The 21,168-nt window shown below is 48.4% G+C and overlaps 1 protein-coding gene across 1 annotated transcript in view; it reads left to right on the forward strand.

Annotated features, from left to right (window-relative positions):
* Window positions 1-453: 453 nt before the first annotated feature.
* The window catches only part of MPPED2 (metallophosphoesterase domain containing 2), a 210,567-nt gene continuing 189,852 nt past the window's right edge, over window positions 454-21,168 (forward strand). The window contains exons 1-2 of the mRNA XM_075548390.1: window positions 454-769; window positions 6,584-6,832. Of these exons, the coding sequence (XP_075404505.1) occupies window positions 6,705-6,832 (128 nt within the window). The 5' untranslated portion in view covers window positions 454-769; window positions 6,584-6,704. The remainder of the gene's footprint in view (window positions 770-6,583; window positions 6,833-21,168) is intronic.

The following is a 21,168-nucleotide window of genomic DNA, read 5'->3' on the forward strand; positions in this document are numbered from 1 at the left end:
GCCTGGGTTGCCTTCCTTGGTCAAAACGCAGTGGCCCAGCCATTCTCCTTTCCCAGGCTGCCAGCCCTGCGCCCTGGAGCAGGGCCAGGATTCCTGACAGCTCCCGGCAGGTCGGTGGGTGGGGGTCTTGGGTGTTCTCTTTGCAGAAGACGCCCACTTGGAGGGAAAAGTCTCTTTATTTCCCCGGAGCCCCCACCCCCATCCTTTTCGACGCGGATCGTACTCATGATGATGAACTTGCAGCTCAGCTTCCTGCCGCCTGATTGACCCGGAGCACCAGCAGGCTGCACGCCTCGCCCTCCGCTCCCGCCTCCGCTTTCAACTCGCTGCCCCCGGGGCGCCGGCGGGGGTGCGGGCGGGCCGGGTCTGCAGGAGGGGCGCGGGGTCCCGCCGGGGAGCGCGCACGGAGCGGCGCCTGGGCCTCCCCGCTTCCTGGAGCGGTGCTCCTTTGACCCCAGTGGCAGTCCCTGTCACTGCACCGCTCGCGCTCCCTCCAGCTCGCCGCGCCCTCGCTCGCTCTCCGCGCCCCCTCGCTCGCTCTCCGCCCAGATCGAGGCTCCTCGGGTCCCGCTCCCCCGCCCCCTCTCGCGCAGCGCCCCGCGGCCCCCCGCCCCTGCCCGCGGCGGGACCTCGGGGGTCGAAAGTTCTGGCCCGCCCGCGCCCTCGCCGCCCCCGCGCGCCTCCCGCCGGCTCGGGTCGCTGGGCGATGGATCGCCGGCTCGCCGGGCGCTGAAGGGATCCCCGCGACCCGGAGCGCAGCCCCGGAAAGGTAATCCGCCCCGGGAAGGGAGGCGGAGGGCGGGGGCGCGGGGGCGGGGGCAGGCGGCCGGGCGGCCGGTGCCGAGCGCGAGGGGCAGGGGCAAAATGCCCACACAAAGCGGAGCCCGGGGGGAGAGGTGCTTCGTCCGAGGCGCGTGCGGGGGGCCGGGCGGCCGCGGAGCGCGGCTGCCCCGCGCCTCTGACATTCGCCCCGCCGGGCGCCTCGCGGGCCAGTCCGCGGCGCGCCGGGAGCCGGGGCGGGCGGGGTTTGCAGCCCCGGGCGAACGCGGCTACCGTGGGGTCGTCGTCTTCCCCCCCGCCCCGGCTCCCCATCTTGCCTCTGTTCTCGCGCCCCTCCCCCCTAGACCTCGGCGCCCCCCGCGCCCCGACCTTTCGGGGTCCCCACCCCACCGCGCCCTGCTCCACTGGGGTTTCGTCGGCGCGGGAGAAGGGCGGTGGGCGCCCGGCCGCGGCGCAAGCCGGGCGGCGGGGCTGGGGCTGGGGGCGCGGGCCGGACGAGCTGGGGACCGGAAAGTCTCGGGGTGATGCGTTCGAGGCGCCCCGGCCTAGGCCCGGGCGCATTGTGTTGGCCCGAGCCCCGGGTGCCCGCGGCGGCCGGGCAGCGCCGCGCGGCTTTGTGCTGGGGCCGCGCTCCCCGGGCCGGGCGGGCGGCGCGCGCCCCTCGGGCGCGGGGCTGTTTCCCCCTGAACGCGGTCCCAGCGCCCCGACCTCGCGCTCGGCCGCCGCCTCCGGTGTCCCCGCACCCAGCTGCCGAGCGGGCGGGCGGGCGACGCGGGTCGGGTTAGCGCCGGGGCCAGGCGGCAGGGACCGGGAGCGACGAAAGTAACCCGGTGGCCCGACGCCTAGGACCCCGAGGCCGGACTTTGTTGACCCTTTCCCTAGGCCGGGGTCAGCTTGGTCCCGCCTGGCAGTCCGAGGTCCGCGGGCCGCGCAGGGGCAGGGGGGCATTTTCCTGGGCGTTCGAGAGGGGGTGGGGGCTGTTGATATCCATCTGCAAGAGAAGAGACGAAGGCTGGCTCCACGGATAGCTGATTTTACGCCCCCCCCCCCGCCCCGACTACCCAGCGCACCCCCACATGAAGGACAAATACAGACATGGGGGGGAAACCCAACAAAAAACAAAGGGTAATTGATTTGAGATGCTGCGAACAAATAAACGCAAACAGGTCAGGACGGGGGCAAAAAGCAAACAAAACTTTAAGTGAAAGGGAAGATTTCTTCCGAGGAGGATCGAAATCCCGTGCTCTCCGCACCCCTTCCAGGCGCCCTGGCGTTCGCCGCCGCGCCGAGCCGGGGCCCGGCTGCTCCGAGCGCCGGCGCGACTCGTGGGGCTCGGGGCTGCCTGTCCGCCGGGGAGGCAGACGTCGCGACCGCGGGAGTGCGATGCCCGCGCAGGGATGGCGCAGTGTCCGAGCCGTTGGTGGCTGGCGACCATCCATCCCTCCGGGGCTCGGGGAGAGGGAGAGAAAGAGAGACAGGCGCCCAGCGGAGCCCCGGGCGGCGAGCGCCAGCGCCGGCGATGCCAGCAGCGGCGGCTGCAGCGGAGGCGACGGCGGCAACCAGGGACTGAGCGAGGACGGCGAGCTGGTGCTGCAGGAAGGAAGGGGGTGGGGGGCTGTGGCCCGGACGAGCCACCGTGAGCCCGGAGGGCAGGGCGAGGGAGCGGGTGACTGAGGGGGTGAATGAGTGAGTGGGTGAATGAGTGAACGAAGCCCCCTCCCCACCCCTCCCAACTTCCCAACTTAGATTTAAAACAAACAAACCAATCCAAAGTGGAGAATTACGCGTGCCCCCCTCCTCCGCCCCACCATATATAGACACCACAGGTTGCCTGAGGCGCGGGAGAAAAAGTCTTGCTCCTCTTCCTTTTTGAAAGAATGTGCCAGCTGGGTGTCCGCATTGCTGGAGACAAGTTCAGGTGTAAGTGCGGCGAAAGGGAGGGAGCCCTGTGGACAGAGGCACGTGGAACTTGGTGTGAGCATCCTTGGAAAAGCCTGGGGTGGGGGTGCGGGCCGAGTGGGCACTGCCCTGGGCTCAGGGATGGGTAACTGGAGGTGGTAGTGGGTGGGTGGGGGTGGGGGAGATAAAGAGCAGAGGACGTGGGCGGCAAAGGGAGAAGAGGGAAGAATTTGGCTCAATTGGGGCATGCTGGTTCCAAAGTCCAGACGGTCAAGCTGCGTGTTCTTGGGGCAAGTGATTAAAATGAGCATCCTTGTACCTAGAGGAAATCGCCGGCTCTTTTTCTCATTGACTGTGCCGTGGGGGACGGAGGGGAGAGAGAGGTCATGAGTCATTCTTCTGAAACTTTAGGTGAATTGGACTCCTGGTTTCTAGGAGTTGGAGACAAAGTTATTTTTTTTATTCCTCCGCTTTTAATCCTTTCATTGCCAGTAGACTTTAAGCGGTTTCCCAATTAGGTTCCTGGAAAAGAACATAGCAGTTGCACAATTTGAGGAAGCGGAGAAATAGATGATTGCTGTCTAGGAATGCTAAATGTGCTCACGTTTCTCTTCTTTAAAGAGCAAATCAAACTTGCACCAGCATGAACGTTTGGCAGCACTGCCAGTCAATCCCTTTTCGAGTTGTCTTGAGGCTTCCTGGCATTTAGAACTGGTTTCCTTTGTTTTGTGGAGGAAACGTGTTGATGTATAAAATGCCAATTAAAAAAAATAAAAACGAACAGTGCTCTCTTTAAACGTTGTATGTAAGACGAAATGTAACCGTGGCCAGGGTGAGGTGCACTAAAAACTGATCCTCAGGAAGATTTTACTGCCAAAGTATGTGAAACAAGATCTCATTTCTTGGCAATTTGAGGCAGCGAGTCTGTCTGTCTTGTTTCAAGCTCTCCCCCAAATTCTCAGTGTGAGTAGAGGTGACTGTGACTTAATGTTTTTGTCCATTCTCAGTTTACCAAGAGCTCGGTGACTTTCCGTGTGTTCGCGTTGAATATTCCTAGACTCTGCTCATTTGGAGATGTGGGCTGGGGAATGCAGCATTTTAAAAAAGTAAGCCCTTTCTTGAATTCTCTGGAAAGGTGCCTGTGAAAGTTGTGAAGCTCTCTGCCTCAGTCTGACATTTTCTTCAAAGGACTCCAGATTAAAGAAGATAGACACTGCAGGTGCACTTTTTCGATAAAGCCTTTGAAAGAGAACATGGTAAAGATGAATTCAAATGAGGTGCCAGCCACCCATTTAGCCTTTCAGAGTTAGAGTGGTCTACGCTGGCTGATGAAAAGATGTTCTATTTGTCTTGCTGGGGCAAAGGAGCAAAGAGGCCCCGATGTTCAGGGATAGGAAAGGCCCTGAGTAGGATGACTTTGGGCCAGAGCAGACCGTGGAGGGATGGGCATTGGTTGTTAAAAATTCTGTATCATTTGGCTTCAAAGATGAGAACTCGGGGAGGGGAAATCTAAGGCTAACTATCAAAAGTTATTGTATGGATTTTAAATATAGGTATGTATGCTTAATTTTCTAGGCTACTCTTAAACCTCTCCCCACAAACAAACAAACAAACAAACACACCAACAAACATACAGTTGGCTGTTGAGTCAGTTCTGACTTATCGCAACCTCATTGGGCAGAGTAGAACTGCCCATAGGGGGCTCAAGGCTGGCAATCCTGACCAGATTGCCACATCTTTCTCCCACAAAGTGACTGGTTAGTCGGAGCTGCTGGCTTTATGGTTAGCACAAGATCGCTTAACCATTGTGCCACCTTTGGCCATATTTAGCTTAGTTGAATTAGTGAGTTGACTGGGGGTGGGGGGTGTAGACAGTTTCTGGCACCCAGTGCACTGGGATTGCCATCAGGCCTCAGTGGGCTGGCTAGACATGAATTTGGTTTCCTGTGCGTCTGAATGTTCTGTGTTTTACACAATAGGCATGGATGGCAGGATCATAAGAATTGCCATGTTATTTTTACACCACTCTCTAATTTATGCAAACACTAAGTTCTCACAGTCTGAAAAATGTGTATTTTTCCTCCTCTGGGCTTTGATGGCTAACATTCTTTTTAATGACAGTCATTTCTATAACAGGAAGATGTTTTCATTTGTATTTACTTTTCAGCGCCACGCAATTATGCAGTTTTGCGCTTCAGTAGTGTCTCGGTACTTTGTGTCTCAGAGAGAATTACAGTACTTAGAACAGGACTGCAATTTGAAGCAGGTGTTGTGTTTTACTGTGATGCAAAATAACAGTAAAATATAATTGAGGGGGGAAATGAAGGAAACAGCTGCAAACTTGGTATGAAAACTGCTACATTATGATTTGTAAGCAGTTCTTATAGATATCTTGCATCAGAGGAGCCGGGACAGATTCTTAATTTAGTTAATCCTGCTAGCCTGGTTGTCTATCACCTGGTGCTTACAGGACTCAGACCTCCCAGGAAGTGAGGAAGCAGAATGAGAAACCCAAGTGACACTGTTTGAAATGCCAGCGCACCGGGGAGTCAGGTCTTGGCAGTGCGATGGCACATGAGCAGGGTAGGCAAGGTGGGTGTTACTCAGCTTGCTTTGCTAAGACGAAGAAGGGAAATGATTTGAGTAGCGCGCTGAGGAATTTCTTAGCCCAGCTAGCATATGGAGGCCTACACAAGCCCCGGGTTGTAAAATAATAAAATAAATGGCCTATGGCAGGCCATCTGCCTTTTTCTCGACATTTTAAGGTGTTTCATGCCAATTTGCAATCCAGTCTTATTATTCTAGATATTTTTATTTTAGATAGCGGCTAAGTCCCGGAGCTTAAAGGTGTACATGGCAAACGGATTGTGATACAGGGTCCTTCACGTAAGAGGGTACCTTCCCCCAACAGCGTGCTGCCTGCTACTTCTCTGATCAATCACGACGGCTTCAGTGCAGAGGGTTCCGGTCCTTAGGCTTTGCACACCTGCTGTTAAAACGGCATCTTCATTTTGGGACCCAGTGCAGTAAACCATATATTGACATTTATAAAGAGTCGGAGCTCATGGAAATTATGGAAAGGAAAAGTGAAACCAACTCTCAGGAATTCTGCAGCCCCATGAAGGAGGAAGCAGACAGACTAGTTGCCCCCCCTTTATGTGCTCTAAGAGGGCAGGTGATGAAGGCATCCAAAGTAGTGGTGCAGGTCTGTGTGTGTGTGGCTTTCCCTGAGATGTTAGAATGCTGCAAGAAATGAGCCTCTCTTTGACGGGCAGGGATCGCGTTACCCCAGAGTGCTTGTCCCGAGCGCATGTGCAGACTAGGCATGGAGTACCTAAGGACTTGGGGGAGCTGGTTGTGGAAGAAACAGGTATGTAGGTGTAGGGTGTACATCCTGCATGTGCATTGCAGTTAGACACAGACAGCTGTGACGAGTAAGCGTCTGTACCTGTACATTTGTCTGTGTGCTGCTTGGCTGTTTTAATCACTGTGATGTCGAGTTATTGTATGACACCAACTTTGCAGAGACCAAACGTTCCAATTAGCAGGGAAGGTTTGGAAGATTCTCCACTTGGAGCACAAGCCATTTATAGCTAGACACCATGGCAACTGGCCGTGGCCCTTCCGTAATTCACATTAAGTGCCATAATTATAATTAAAGAGGAAAACTCAGTTCGAACGCCATTGAGATGATTTGCTGGCAGGCGGCAATGTCATGTCAGGTGCACTGTCCATTCGGAAGTGCATGCAGGGAAGTGTTGGGAACCGTTGTACCCACGAAGCAGCGACACAGGTGCACATTTTTTTTCCTGAACCAGATTTGAGTCGAAATGTCAAATTTCAAGTCTCTTAGAAGACCTTCTTGCTCTTTGTTCTCATTGTAAACCTTTTCTCTTTTTTCCAGAAATTCACGGCGGCGTTTATGAGTAGGTCCTTGGATTCTGAGGTTGGCTGAAAGACACCATGCCTGCTTCCATCCTTCGTTCCGGAAAGTTGTGAGTTGCTCATGCCGATAAGGAGGAAGGATGGCACATGGGATTCCTTCTCAAGGCAAAGTTACCGTAACGGTGGATGAGTATAGCTCCAACCCCACCCAGGCCTTCACGCACTACAACATCAACCAGAGCCGATTCCAGCCGCCACACGTACACATGTAAGTATGGCTCATGACCTTAAAATAATTAGCACTCCAGGACATGTAAATAAAGTACCGACAACAGCCAACCAGTGGTTTCCGCTGAGGAGAATAGGCATGAACCCCATTCGCAACACACACAGATGCACCTGTGGCTCCAAACACAACGTACAGGTTATCTGCGTCACATGTTGTGTTCCATCGTTTAGCTATCGTTGGACAGTAGACAACCAGTTCCCCTCAGGGATGGTGGAGTAGGTCTTCCGTGCTTTGTAGACGAGAGCAGAGAAGTTGAGAGCACATGTGCAATGCCACCCAGTCCCTCTGGACAGCCTCCTGACCCCCTCTCAGTTTGCTTTGTGGGGTGCGACTTGCTTCCATGATGAACTATAGCTTTAACATTTCCGTAGTGTTTTTACCCCTACCTCAGTCGATTACCCCTTTACACTCAGCTGGGAAATAGGCCTAATTGGTCCTCATTGTCCAGTCACTGCTCAATGCATTGTCCTGCCTGTTGGCGGTCGAACGTGTGTTGCATGCCGCACGACTTGAACAATGAGGGAGACAAAGGATTAAGGGGCAGTGGAACGGTGGGTTCTAAGAATTCTACTTTTTCTCACTCCCTTACACTGTTTAGGCCATATTGGGAGAGAAACTCAGGCAAGGATTTTGTAGCACCTGGTTTGTACACCAACTTCTTTCCGGTCCCCTGCTATAGGCTGTGCTGGGTTTTGAGCAGAAGGGGGCAAAAGGTCACCATCTCCCTTGTTTATTCAGGGCCTGGTGCTCATTCTCTATGAGACCCTTCCAGTGTCTAACATGGGCCCTTCATAGGAGGCCTGAACCTCTTTGAAAACCATTGTATAGTCTAGAGAGAAGGGGTTAAAGCTCTGTTGACTGTTTTTGCCACTCCTGGCAGAACTGGGGCATGTCTAAGTCACAAGCTCTTTTAAAAAAGGAATTGTTTTATTTGACCATTTAAAAACTAGGAGACCCCCAGCCCACCCCAAACACACACACACACACACACACACACACACACACACACATTCATAATACCCGCTTAAGTTTAGAAACACTAACCCAACAAAAAGGTCTTTCCCTTGGCTGTCTGGGTAAAGCACGAGGGTGTTCCTTCTAAAGTGAATTTTGTAGTCATCCCTTCCCCTACAATGAGATTTCTGCAAAGGGGTCAACGGGAAAATGACACGCTCAGGTAAAAACAAAACAGCATTGTGATTCATTAGTGCAGAGCTACTTCCAAACATTTTGATATTTTTTTTACATTGAGGTATAATCATGATTATGAAAGGTTGAGCACGTACGATTTTTTTAAGGAAACATCTTAAAGATGAATATGGTTTTTTTTTCTGTCAGAATAGTTTTTCTGGGGAATAGCTCTGTGCACATCTTAAGTAACTCTCTCACTTTTGTTTTTATGCATTTCTTTTTCTCTTCTTTAAATATGCTATGAAACGTGTGCCGGCCAGACTTCAGCTCTGTGTGGCAGCGGTGTGATGTTTTGTATTAAGGGCTCACCAAGAACTTTGTAGATCCTGCTTCCAATCAAGCACAAAACAGTATATCTTGATCCAAAGTCCTTGGGCAATGACTGGTGGCGAGGCTCAGCCTGGTGTGTGGGTCTTTTAGTCTTGCCCACAGATTTCCCTGGTAAACAGTGAGTGCACAAACATCTTTCTAAAATCATGTAACCTTAGAACTGACCTGCTTAGATGTAGCTCAGAAAAATTTGAAGGATCAAATTATTCCGCTTGCAAAAGTCTGTTTTGCCTACCCGACCGTGGAGATGTTTTATTATACTCTTGACCTGGAACAGAGAGAGGGGCCTTCACTGTCTGGCTCCAGCTTTACCATCATCACCTGACTCCTCTACTCCAGCCCCCAAATTGGCTCCCTGTCACACGAACTTGCCGTGGGCCTTTCCAGCTCAGTGCCATGGCCTTCTCTTTCACTCCCAGCAGAGACAGCTCATGTACATGCTGTTCTTCAAGGGCCTCAAGACGACTTCAGGCCCCTCCATTTCTGTAGCATCTCTTCTACCAGCCTCCATGCAAATTGTGCCCTGACATGACACTCCTCGTCTCTTGACATTGCTTCTTGCCACTGCCAATCTTTTTTTAATTTTTTTATAGGAAGCCAGCCAAAGCTCTCCTTTTATTTATTTATTTATTTTTGCATTTTATTAGGGGCTCATACAACTCTTATTGCAATCCATACATATACATACATCAATTGTATAAAGCACATCCGTACATTCTTTGCCCTAATCATTTTCAAAGCATTTGCTCTCCACTTAAGCCCTTTGCGTCAGGTCCTCTTTTTTTACCCTCCTTCCCCGCTCTCCCCTCCCTCATGAGCCCTTGATAATTTATAGATTGTTATTTTGTCATATCTTGCCCTATACGGAGTCTCCCTTACCCCCTTCTTTGCCGTCTGTCTCCCAGGGAGGAGGTCACATGTGGATCCTTGTAATCGGTTACCCCTTTCCAACCCACTCACCCTCTACTCTCCCAGTATCACCCCTCACACCCCTGGTCCTGAAAGTATCATCCACCCTGTATTCCCTGTGCCTCCAACTCCCATATGCACCAGTGTACAACTTCTGCCCTATCCAGTTCTGCAAGGTAGAATTCAGATCATGATAGTTGGGGGAGGAAGCATCCAGGATCTGGGGGAAAGCTGTGTTCTTCATCAGTACTACATCGCACCCTGACTGATCCATCTCCTCTCCTAAACCCCTCTATGAGGGGATCTCCAGTGGCCGACAAATGGGCCTTGGGTCTCCACTCTGCACTTACCCCTTCATTCACTATGGTATATATATATATAATTTTTTTTTTTGCATGATGCCTTATACCTTTGGCACCTCATGATCGCACAGGCTGGTGTGTTTCTTCCATGTGGGCTTTATTTCTTCTGAGCTAGATGGCCGCTTGTTCACCTTCAAGCCTTTAAGACCCCAGACACTATCTCTTTTGATAGCCGGGAACCATCAGCTTTCTTCGCCACATTTGCTTATGCACCCGTTTGTCTTCGGCGATCGTATCATGGAGGTGTACAGCCAATGATATGAATTTTTGTTCTTTGATGCCTGGTAACTGATCCCTTCGGGACCACGTGATCACACAGGCTGGTGTGTTCTTCCATGTGGGCTTTGTTGCTTCTGAGCTAGATGGCCCCTTATTTATCTTCAAGCCTTTAAGACCCCAGACACTATCTCTTTTGATAGCCGGGCACTACACTTCACTACATTTACTTGTTCACCCGCTTTGGCTTCAGTAGTTGTGTCGTGAGGGTGAACATTGTAGAGTGCCAATTTAATAAAAGAAAGTATTCATGCATTGAGGGAGTGTTTGAGTAGAGGCCCAAGGTCCTTCTGCCACCTTAATACTAAACCTATAAATATTGACACATAGATCTATTTCCCCATCTTCATATATATATTTGCATGTACATGTCTTTGTCTAGACCTCTATAAGTGCCCTTTGACTCCTAGCTCTTTCCTCCATCTCCCTTGACTTTGCTCCTGCCCTACTACCATGCTCCGTCCCCACCTGGGTTACAGCTATACCTCTTCTTTATGTAACCCCGTCAATCTTTTTTATACTAAAGAAACAGCTTGATAATATATCAAGCCAGATCTACTGCGATTGAGTCAATTCTGACTCATAGTAACCATGTAGGACAGAGTAGGATGGCTGTCGGGTTTCCAAACTCTAAATCTTTACGGGGCACAGCGCATCTTTCTCCCCTAGGGCAACTGGCGGTTTCAGATTGCCGACCTTACAGTTAGCAGCCCACAGGTAACCCACTTGGCTCCATAAATCTCACATTTGCCACCGAGATGATTCTGACTCATCGTTGCCCTACAGGACACAGTAGAACTGCCCTTGTGGGTTTCTGAGCCTGTAAATGTCTTGGGAGTAGAAAGCTTATCTTTCTCCTGTGGAGTAGTTGGTGGTTTTGAACCGCTGACCTTAGGGTTAGTATCCCAACTTGTAACCCAGTCCTACCAAGGCTCCTCCAGGGAAGATGGATGTCCATGTGTGCATGTATGCTCACGTGTGCAACACATGCACATATGAAGATTGTGTGGAAAATGGAATTAAATGTAATGGAATTGTTTACCCTTCACAATGGATTTTTTCCAGCAATATTTTGAAGCTTTCATATATCTAGAAAAACCTATATAGAATGTATGCGTACGTTTACTTACTCGTTTGACTGTCTTGTTTGCTTCATAATGGCAGGAGTTATGGTTCTGAATGCATAACAGATATTCAGAAATCCTGATGGATCGATCAGTGGATCAGTTGATGAGTTTCACTCTGAGAAATTATGCTTGTTGTTGGGAGATGTTCATGGCATCTTGTCTATCACCTCGTGGCCTTTTGCAAATTGGCATGAAGATGTTCATAGTCCAGATTCGGAAGTCCCCTTTGCCGCGGCCGTATGCTCACTCGCTTGAGAGGAGCTGTGGTTTTGTGGGCTTGCGGCTCTTGTACGGGGACTGACCTACTGGCTGTTGCCACGTTTGGAGTGACTGTAGTCCTGTTCTGTTTATATTTGTTCAGCTTTCCTGAATTTTTCAACATGTCTCGGCAGAGCTTTGCTCCTCTCCCGAAAGCTATTTTGCCATTACCATTTGAATAGCTACTTATTTATTTTGCATGGGATTCACAAAACATTTGCTTCCCTTTATTACCTTACACAGGGGAAGAAGTTGAGACATGTCTTAGGTCAATCTGTGATGGATTGCCTAGATTGGTGTTAAAATCCCAGCCCCTTAAATCTGTTTGTTTTTCCCCCACCCCATACAACCTGCTGGGGGTAAGTTAGGATTTTTTTTGCACTCTAAATAAAGAATAACCTACTTCTCCTTTGGCCCCTTATAGGCCTACGTTTCCTTATAACTACCTCAATAATAATTTCTCTTTTTTTAGCCCCACCATACTGAGATTGAATTACAGATAAAACTGTATTCATATGCAAGTTGTTGCTGGGGGACAAAGGTAAATAGGCTGTCCTCATGCCAAGTTCATTATTGATTTCAGAGCTGATGCTAACAATTGGCTTTAACCCGTCTGTTACAGGGGTTGGTCTGGTTTCCACCTGCAAGTTCTGACAAAGTTGCCTTTGAAAGCCTTGTAGGAATCATTGGTCTGGATCTCCGCCTGTGACTTTGGAGAGTTTGTTTTGTTTGTGTTTTAAAGAAGAAATGACATCTAAACGTAGGAAAGAAAATTGAAGAACAGCTGAGCGTAGAAGAGCAGAATTTTATGCAGCATTCGTGTGTGACCTCTGACCCAGACACTTGAATGCGCTGCCAGAAGTAGAAGTGGTGATTGAAAACCAGCAATCAACAGGGCTTCACCCCCCCCCCCCCACACACACACACTCTTTCCCCTATCCAAAGCAAAATGCTTGAACAGTATTTAGTATTTTCAGTGCTACTGGGAAAAGGTGCTGGAGGGGTCAGTATATTTTGGTTTGAATTGTCTGAGTGAGGTCCAATAAAAGATGATACAGCCTGAATAGTGGGGTCCCTATCTGTCTCCTTTGTTCTAGACAGCCCCTCCTCAGGCCCAGCCAGGCGAGGCCAGTCGGTTACCCTCCTGGGGTCAATGCCTCATCTTTCTGCTGTTGGGATTGGTTATTAGGAATCAGATGACATTCCGCGTACTGTTGCCGCCCTGTCCTTGCCTGTGTTTCCAGTTGTTCCCAGTTATCCTGCTCTCGTTATCTTACCCTTGTGTAGCTGCCTCGTGGAAGGCAGTGTAACCCAGTGACTAGGTGGACATCCTGAGTAGAGTCTTGAGTGTTGGGTTTAAAACCTGGTTGTACTGCTTATTAGCTGTGAACGAGCTTAATTTGTGGGAGGTAAACATAGCGCATGCCTCAAAAGGCTTTGGGGGAAGATTTTAAAGAGTATTTATCTGTAATGTTCTTAGAGGTGTGCTTAGGTAGTCAACACCTAATGGTGTTACCTCTTATGATACATTGCTATTTTATTGATTTGGGGTGTTTTATACTGTCTCAAATTCATTTGAAAGTCAGCGAAATATGTAAGAAATGCCCATGACAAGCCAAAGAATAACCCATTCGCCCTTTTGTAGGAGGGAAGTTTGGCCGCCATCCTGGCTCTCCTAGAGCCAATCAAAAGCAGGAGTGTCTTACTCATCCCGGGTACCCTTGGTAGTTGCAATGGATGAAGGGATCCTATCAGCCAAATGTTGCTTGCTGGTTTTTAATTGGATTAGAGTGGCTTTCATCTACTTGGGCTGGATCCAGGCCCTTGTCCTCCCTGTCAATGTCTTAGACTTCCCATCTATGGGAGTGGTTAAGACAGAAGCATCATGTTAATCATAACTCACCAGGGTCGAGTGCACGAGACACAGCCAAGTTTTGGTGTCTGAGAATGTGTTCTGAAACGAGAGATCGATGAACAAATGCTAATCCTCCCAGTTGCTGGGATAGCTAGATTTTTATGGGCCAATTACAGAGGGTCCTTCTTCTCATCGTAAAATAAGCTTACCAACCAGCCACTGCGGTGTGAGCTTTAAATTAAATGGTGTGCATGGTGGTAATGCCTGAAAGAAAGCACTTGATAATAAATACTTGATATGACAACAGGTAAGCTTTTGTGTACTAGGCTGGTAATAATTGAAATATGTTTTGCGTATCGTCTTTTCAACACTTTCTGACTGTATAAAAACTGAGAAGTCTGACTGGTGCTCTTGTTGCGTTGCTGCGTGTTGTAATATCTTTGGGAGAAAGATGAGGTTGCCTGCTCCCGTAATGATTTACGGTCTCAGAGCCTCACCGGGATGTCCTCTGGGTCCCTGTGACTCAGAATTGATTCAGAGGCAGTGAGTTTATTAGTTGTTTTTTTTTTGAGTTTATTATTTGTTTGCTTGGTTACATTTTTTGGTGTTGGTTGGGCATTACTATTTCTTTTAATATTCATTAATTTTTAAAACAATGAGTGTATATCATATAGCCATTCAAATACGTGGAGCACCTCATAGTATAAGGAAGAGCAGATTTATAATGCTGTCGCAGTAATTGCAAAAGCGGTTCACTCTTTTAATAACTTGAAAACTTCTCTAGCTTTTACAATTCCTGAGCAGTCAGTGATTCCATAGCAAATTCTTACGGGAGTTTGTCTGTCTGCCATGAGGTTGCAGTTTTATCCAGTTCAATCAAGTAGCAGAAAGTAAATGTCTGTGTCAGGTTTAGATTAGGTATGTTTAGGTTCAAAAACAAAACTATGGAAGAGTGTTTTAGAAAGAGGCTGATTTTAAAAGTGACCAGAAGGCCAAATGCCAACATCAATCCACTCACTGGCATCAAGTGGATTCTGACTCAGACCAAGTGTACGGGACAGAGGAGAACGGCCCTGTGGCTTTCTGAGACCGTGACTCTTCATGGGAGTAGAAAACCGTCCTTCTCCTGGAGGAGCTGGCGCTCCAGTACAGCTGGCCTTGTGGTTAGCAGCCCTGCCTAGCCACAGAGTTCCTAATACCAACACCACTGGTTATCTAGTGAATGCATTTTGGGGAAGAACTTTCACATTATTTGATTTACTTTTGCTTAATTTAAATGTAAAATTATTATTATTTTTTTGAAGAACAGCTTTGTCTGTAAAAGTTCTCCATAAGGCAAACCCCGCTCTGTCTTTGGGCCTCGCCTGCTTGGCTGCCACCTTCTTCTCTGTGTGCCTTACAGTCAAGGAGTCGTGCGTCCACTCCATGGACTTCAACTTGCTCGTGTGTGAGAAGATGAGAGCACAGACAAGGATGCTGCCTGTGTCTTAGTCCTCCAGCTGAAGGACGTTTTTTAAACTTTGTGAAGTTGAGAAGCAGGGCCCCAAACCAAAAACATTGAAAATAGTTACTGTCGATTCCAACACGTGGCAGCAGCTCCTTGTCCATCAACCAGAGTAGAATTGTGCCCCGTAGGGATTTCAGTCTCTGCGACATTGGAAGCAGGGCTTTATCCAAGGTGCTCTGAGTGAACTAGAACCACCAACCAAGAAATATCCTCAAATCCATTTTTTCAAATGGGCGAAATATACTGTATACATAAATATTCTAATAAACTGCTTGACTGTGTTCGCTCGATCCTAGTCCTGGTAGGAAACCTACTGGCGTAGAGGTTATTCATTGGGCTTCGATCCTCAAGGCCAGCAGTTTGAAACTGCTAGTTGCTCTGAAGGAAAAGGATGGTTCTTTCTACTCCCATGAGAGATCCAGTCTTAACTCACAGGGGCAGGTCTTTCTGCACTATAGGGTTGCTACGAGTCAGCATCAGCTGGATGGCAGTGAACGAGTTAGTAGCATCGTTTAGCATGATGGGTGTCTGTACATTTGAGGTCCCTCATTCGACATTAGGACACTGGCCGTACAAAAGACACGCTCAATCAGTGGCTGAAAGCCTCACAGTTTGAACTGAGCCAGAGCTTCCTGGGAAGACAGATCCGGTAGTCTGCACCCAAAACGTCACTGCCTCGATAGCCTTGTTGAACAATTCTATAGCACTCACGCAGGGCTTGCTGTCACTTGGAGTGGACAGAAAGGCAGTTCACAGCAGCATCAGGCAATGGACTTGATGGTTGGTCTTTAGCGTCTTTCCTTCTCAGTGTGATAGTCTCTGCTTTTTCCCACGTTGTCTACTTCAGACCAAGAACACAGATTCCACGTTATTGTTGATAGTATGTAGGGAGAGGATGTGATAGTGAGATAGCATGGAGGTTTGTTGGTCGGAGAAGAGGATGACCCTTTATTCTCTTGAAGGGGAGGAGTAATATCTTGGGCCAGACCTGGGTTCTGAAATGCTCATGAATGAATCTCCAGGGCTTGGTAAATTTGCATTCTACAAACAAGGTGGCCATTCATCCTTTGCTACAGAACTGGGTTGCATCAGCTGCATGAAAACAAACAAGCAAACAAACAAACAAACTGTAAATGGACACTTCTGGTGCACCCCTTTCTCCTCCTCATTACAAATGTATCACTGGGCTGCTCATTAGCATGCTCGTAATTTTTCTTAATGTTTTCTGTTTGAAATTCCACTTGCAGATGCTGAATACCAAAACCGCTTGTACTTTGCACTCACATAACACAGGATATTTTTCTTTTTGTCTGTTATTTTTTCAAAATAAGTTCTTTTTCCTGGAACATGCGATGAGGGTACCTGTCATGATCTGGGAGAGTTTGACTTTGCTTCAGAGCTTACTTTTAAAAATTATTCTGCAGATTTCTTTGTTTGCATTTGGATATAAAAATGCATCCTAAAATCAGATTCTTTTGTTGTTGCTCTTGCTCATGTGGATTAGTTCTTAGAGCCTTAGCTACGTGGAGCATACCTGGGCAGTGTTTGCTTGGGTTGCTTGCTTGTGGGTTATTTTGACTACCTGACTTTCTGGGAGGATGAAGAATTTGGGAAAGTTAAATAGGTTTTATTTACTTTGTTGCCCTGGATTTGATGTTGAAGCTGTTCCTATATTTCTAAGGACAACGATCCACAGGGAAAGTGTGCTGTAGTGATTGGGTACAGGTGTCCTGAAATCCAAGGACCAAGAACCATCAGATTTCTTGGGGCTTGAAACCTCCTGTATTTAGTGCAGTTAGGGAGCACCAGGAAATAATGCAGTCGAGCCTGCAGTTGAAACAGATTGGATTTTAATTCTGCTTTTCCAGAGTTTCTGCAGTGATAGATTGCGAGGTCTTCAAACACAGTCAGTGCCGTTCAATGGACCCTGTCTTGTGTGACAAACTCTAGGAGGTTCTTCATTGTTCCCATAAAGGAGAAACTGTTGGCCCAGTCAGTCTTGGAAGAGCAGGCAGTTCAGTCACTTGTTTTGCTTATTTTCCAGCATTTCCTTAGAGCTCTTCTTCCCGAGTCCACGTTTCCGTTGAGCCTTTAGGGCACACTGGAAGCCAGCTGTGTCAGTGGCTGCCCTAGCTTGGCGAGGGGCTCGTTTCAATATCTGCGGACAACATTGTCAGGCTCTTGCAGACCACCATGTTAGCAGCCCCTTCTCGCTGCCCCCCCACCCCCCTTTTTAATGTAAAAAAAATACACTCGGAGGCTTTGTCCAGGCCGAAACACTAACTCTGCAAAGAGGAAACTCTGTTGAATTTATTGGCCTTTACAGTGTTTGGGTCTGCATATTTCTGTTCTGTTTTGCTTTGAAGATTTTGTTTTCTTTCCATTTTCTGTCCCTGTCAAAGAATACAAGGTAGGTAAATAAAAAAATGTATTTTTGTAGGCATTTCATTTTTCCCCCTTCTCTCCTTTTCAGTAATAGTTTGTTTAAATGAGTTTGCATTTTATAATGAAAAGTAAAGCTCTTGAGAGGATCACATACGTACAGCAGATAGCAGTACAATTTACTAAACGGATACATCTTAAGGGCTTGGTTTCACTATTGCGCTGACACTTTAAACGGAATTTAAGACTGTTCTTAAGATCCTCTGTGTTGGCGCTCTCCTTAGTTAATGGCTGTTGGGGACTCTACACCAGAGCATGACCTCTAGTCAGAACCACTTAATTCCTCATGCAGACAGTCTTTGAAGCCTTCCAGCTCTAAATTTCGATAATTCCTGGATTGGAAAAATAACTCTTCCCATCTTTCTGTGGGCTATTTTGGCATTTGCACTGATTGGTTAAGAAAAATGGATTACTTGAATTTGGCCCATCGAGCAAATTTCAAGCCTTTTACACATTTATTGTACATTTAGCTTAAAATGTGTTTTGAACAAAGACTTAAAAATGAGATCACGAAAAAATTAAGTCTCCCACCAGCCAAGCCACCTCAGCATATTTTCCTAATTTCCTGAAGATTTGGCCTCTTGCTATGACGTACACATGTTACCAGCTCTATTTCAGTCTGGAGGAGCCCTGCCCATAGAGTGGGCCAGAGCTGTTGAAACAGGGAAAAACCAGAGGGTCACAGGTCCGCCCCACCGGTAGCTCATCTGGAGGAAAAGGTGGCTTCCTTCCGTAAAGGGTTCTGGAAGCCCTTTGGGCAATTTTACTCTTACCTGTAACTTTCCTCCGAGCTGGCGTCCACTCCATTGCAAAGGATTGTAATTTTATTCTTGAGCTTTGGAAATTTTTCTTCTTCATTTTGTTTCTGTCTGCTTTGCTTTAAGACTTAAGGGAACCACAAAAGCCAAGCAAAGAGTATTCAACATTTTTTAAGTCATGAAAAAATCATACCTATTGCTTTATATTTAATCTATTCTATTTTTTTAATCACTCGATTTTTGTATAGTGGCCCCACTTGTGTAGGCACGGAGTATATTGGGAAGATGCATATTGCATGAAAAGGAAGAGAGAAAATGGGATACATAGGAAGGGAGAGAGAGAAGGGAGAAGATGTGTATTAGCTGATGTGAGTTATATTAGCTATGTACACGAGAGCCCAATTCTTTCTGCAACCACGATGTCCTTGGTCTTGTGCTTGACTTTCGTTCCAGAAGAGGAGTGGCATCCTTGTATCTTAGTCAACAGGGAGATAAAACAATTGTACCTTGACTTTCTGGGTTTTTACATACCAACTCTGCATATAACCCAGCATTATATGAGAGATCAGAATACTAATCTTTGATCTGTTCTGATCCAAATAGGGGAGGAATATTTTTAAAGTTCTTTTAGATAATAATATAATTTAGAAACCTATATGGCAATGAACCATGAGCTGGCTTTGGGGGAATTTAAGAGTCTCTAAAGTTGTGATTGCCCAAGGATCACCCTCTGTTGGTGTTTGAGGAGACTGGCTGCTGGTGCTCAGAGTAACTGGCTTTCGCCTTTTCTTTCTTAGCCCCCACCCCCACCCCCACCCCCTGCCACTCCCCTCCCCTCCATTTGGGGCAAAGCCAGTAGACTCAAAATCCTCGCCCCATGGTGGATTTTAACCCAAAACCACCCTTGTAGGAAAGTGTGGAACTAACTGCCCATATGGCTTCCAAGATCGTCAATCTTTATGGAAGCTCAGCCCCACATTCTTTCCCCCTTGAGGAGGGGCTGCTGGGTCAGAACCGCTGACCTCTAAGTTAGTAGCCAGGGTCTTTAAAGAACAGACTAGGTGATGTTTCTGCCTCAAGGATATTGATCCTCGGTGCTCCTCAGTGCAGCTCAAAGACGTGCCTCCTGCCTTCCCCACGTGTGCTACCTGTGTACCCTGCTCAGTACTCTCCGACCTCCTCTCGCACTGACCCCCTGAGAATTCAATGGAAAGAATAGCCCCGCGGGTGGGAGGGTGTTTGCAGCACACTGTGCCCCTCGGTGGTGGAAGGCTAGTCCGTTTTGCATCTCTGGTCCCGACCCCGCCACGCTGTTAAAGGCAGTCGGCACGCTCCTCTGTTTATCTTGGAATTCGATACCATCATCTTGGCAACCAAAGCGGACCTTTAGTGCTCCCATTGTTTGTCATTTGTTGTTAATTATCTGTTACCATAAACTCCGCACTTGGAGAAAAAAAGGGAATGTTTTGAAATATTTCCTCCGACATGGAAGTGGAGCTTCATTTTCTGTGGACAAAAGAGGAAAACATGAGCATGATTGGGGGGTTCCAGGGAAGCATGTACCCTGTTTTGTTTTGTTTTTTTAGGCTGGCTGTGAGAGCCCCCGCGTGTAGCAAGGAGCCTTCGCAGGGCGGGGATGCTCCGGATGCCCCAGAGGTCTGGTCCCTCCCTTGTGAAGCAAAAGAAAGAAAAAGCAATTTAACTTTACATAAGGGATTCTGCTTGCATTGCCCTCTCTTTATGCCAGGGTTGTGTTTTGTGTGAGAGAGGGCCTGTTCTCTGCCTCAGCCGCTTCCTCCTTTGAAAGGTCCCTCAAACAGAGCAGTCGGGGTGGAAAGCAGCTTCTGCGTACCTGCTTTTATGAGGTGTTTATTTTGTCAAGTGTAGCCTTGAAATGAGCTTTCTGGCCCTTAGTGGATTTGACTCACATGCTCACGTGCTGCAGGGAAGGCTGGCTCTTCTTTCCAGCTACTTTGTGAGGTGTCCCACCAACCAAGGGCCCCAGGAGTCTAGTCTCTGCTACCTGACTCCCTTATTAAAGCCAGGAAACCAAAGAACTGGAGGGGGAGGCGGGGGAGGGGAGAATGCAGGCCTGAGATTGAGAGGGGAACATTGGAGAGTGCCCTGGTTGTTGCTGAGCAGAAATCAAGGCTGATTACAATATAGTTTTAAAGAAAATCATATGGAAGGGACTTGATACGTGTCTGCTCCTAATCCCCGTCCCCGGGGTCCCCTCCTTAAAGTGGGGATCATAGTAGAGGGGTCAAAAGCAAGAATAGCGGATGCCTTTGGAAAGTGCTGAGGACCTAGATGCTCAATGGACAGTAGCTGTTAAGTACCCATCATGTCATTTATCAATGTTGCTTCTATAAAGAGGCTTCAGAAATTCCCGGAACAATGGGATGAAGAGGTGATGGCATCGCCTTCCTGAACGTTTGGAGCCCCCCCCCCCCCACTACTTTAGCAGTAACATCTGCGCTTCTGCAGAGATTGAATGGTGGCAGGTGACAGATCATTCATGGAACTTTTTTAGTTGCCTTTAGATCTTAAAGTTTTTAGGGTCCTGCTTGATTCTCAAGGGATTCCCGTACTAGGGAGGACTGTGTGTGTTGGTTGACCTACTCACAGACTGGGCCTTGGACTTAATAACCCCACCCCCACCCTTCAAACTCCCAGGGGTGCTGCCCTAAAGTTGTGGAGTTCACAGAGATTACAATTAGAATGGAACACTAAGAATTTGCACTTTCAACTGGGTACCTCACCCTGCTGTGCTTGTTTGAGGGTGAGCATAAGGGAGTGGGTAGGTGTGGGAGGGGGTAGGGGTGGTGGGGGGTGGTGGGGGGGGTGAGAAATGCGCCCTCCAACTGCTTGAGGGAGTCTGGGAAAAAGATTTAACACTTTGGACCTGCCCCCCACCCAAGCCATTAAAACCGATGGGATCAGATTACCTGAGTGCACATCTGAAACTTGAAACTTTTGCCCTAAACCGTGCAATTGAGTTAAGCTCCAAATTCAAGGCCCCCTCATAAGCCTGGCCTCTGGGTAAGCCTCCATGGTTGATCACAAAATGACTTCCTCTGAGCAGAGCGAGACTACAGTGAGCTTTTTATGGACAATTTAGTCTGGCCACCGGTGCCAGCCAGACACTTGGCAGCACTTAGTGCCAACTTCGGTGCTCTGCCCACTGATGTTTCTCCAGGTCTTCGATCCAGCCTGGAGGTGGTGCGGACATGGGAGCGAAGCTGTGCATTGAGTGCAGCTTTCTAGGCTTGTCTCCCCTAAAATGCTTTCTTTTGATTG

This window comes from Tenrec ecaudatus, chromosome 4 (genome assembly GCF_050624435.1).
Source record: "Tenrec ecaudatus isolate mTenEca1 chromosome 4, mTenEca1.hap1, whole genome shotgun sequence".
In the NCBI taxonomy this organism is placed as follows: domain Eukaryota; kingdom Metazoa; phylum Chordata; class Mammalia; order Afrosoricida; family Tenrecidae; genus Tenrec; species Tenrec ecaudatus.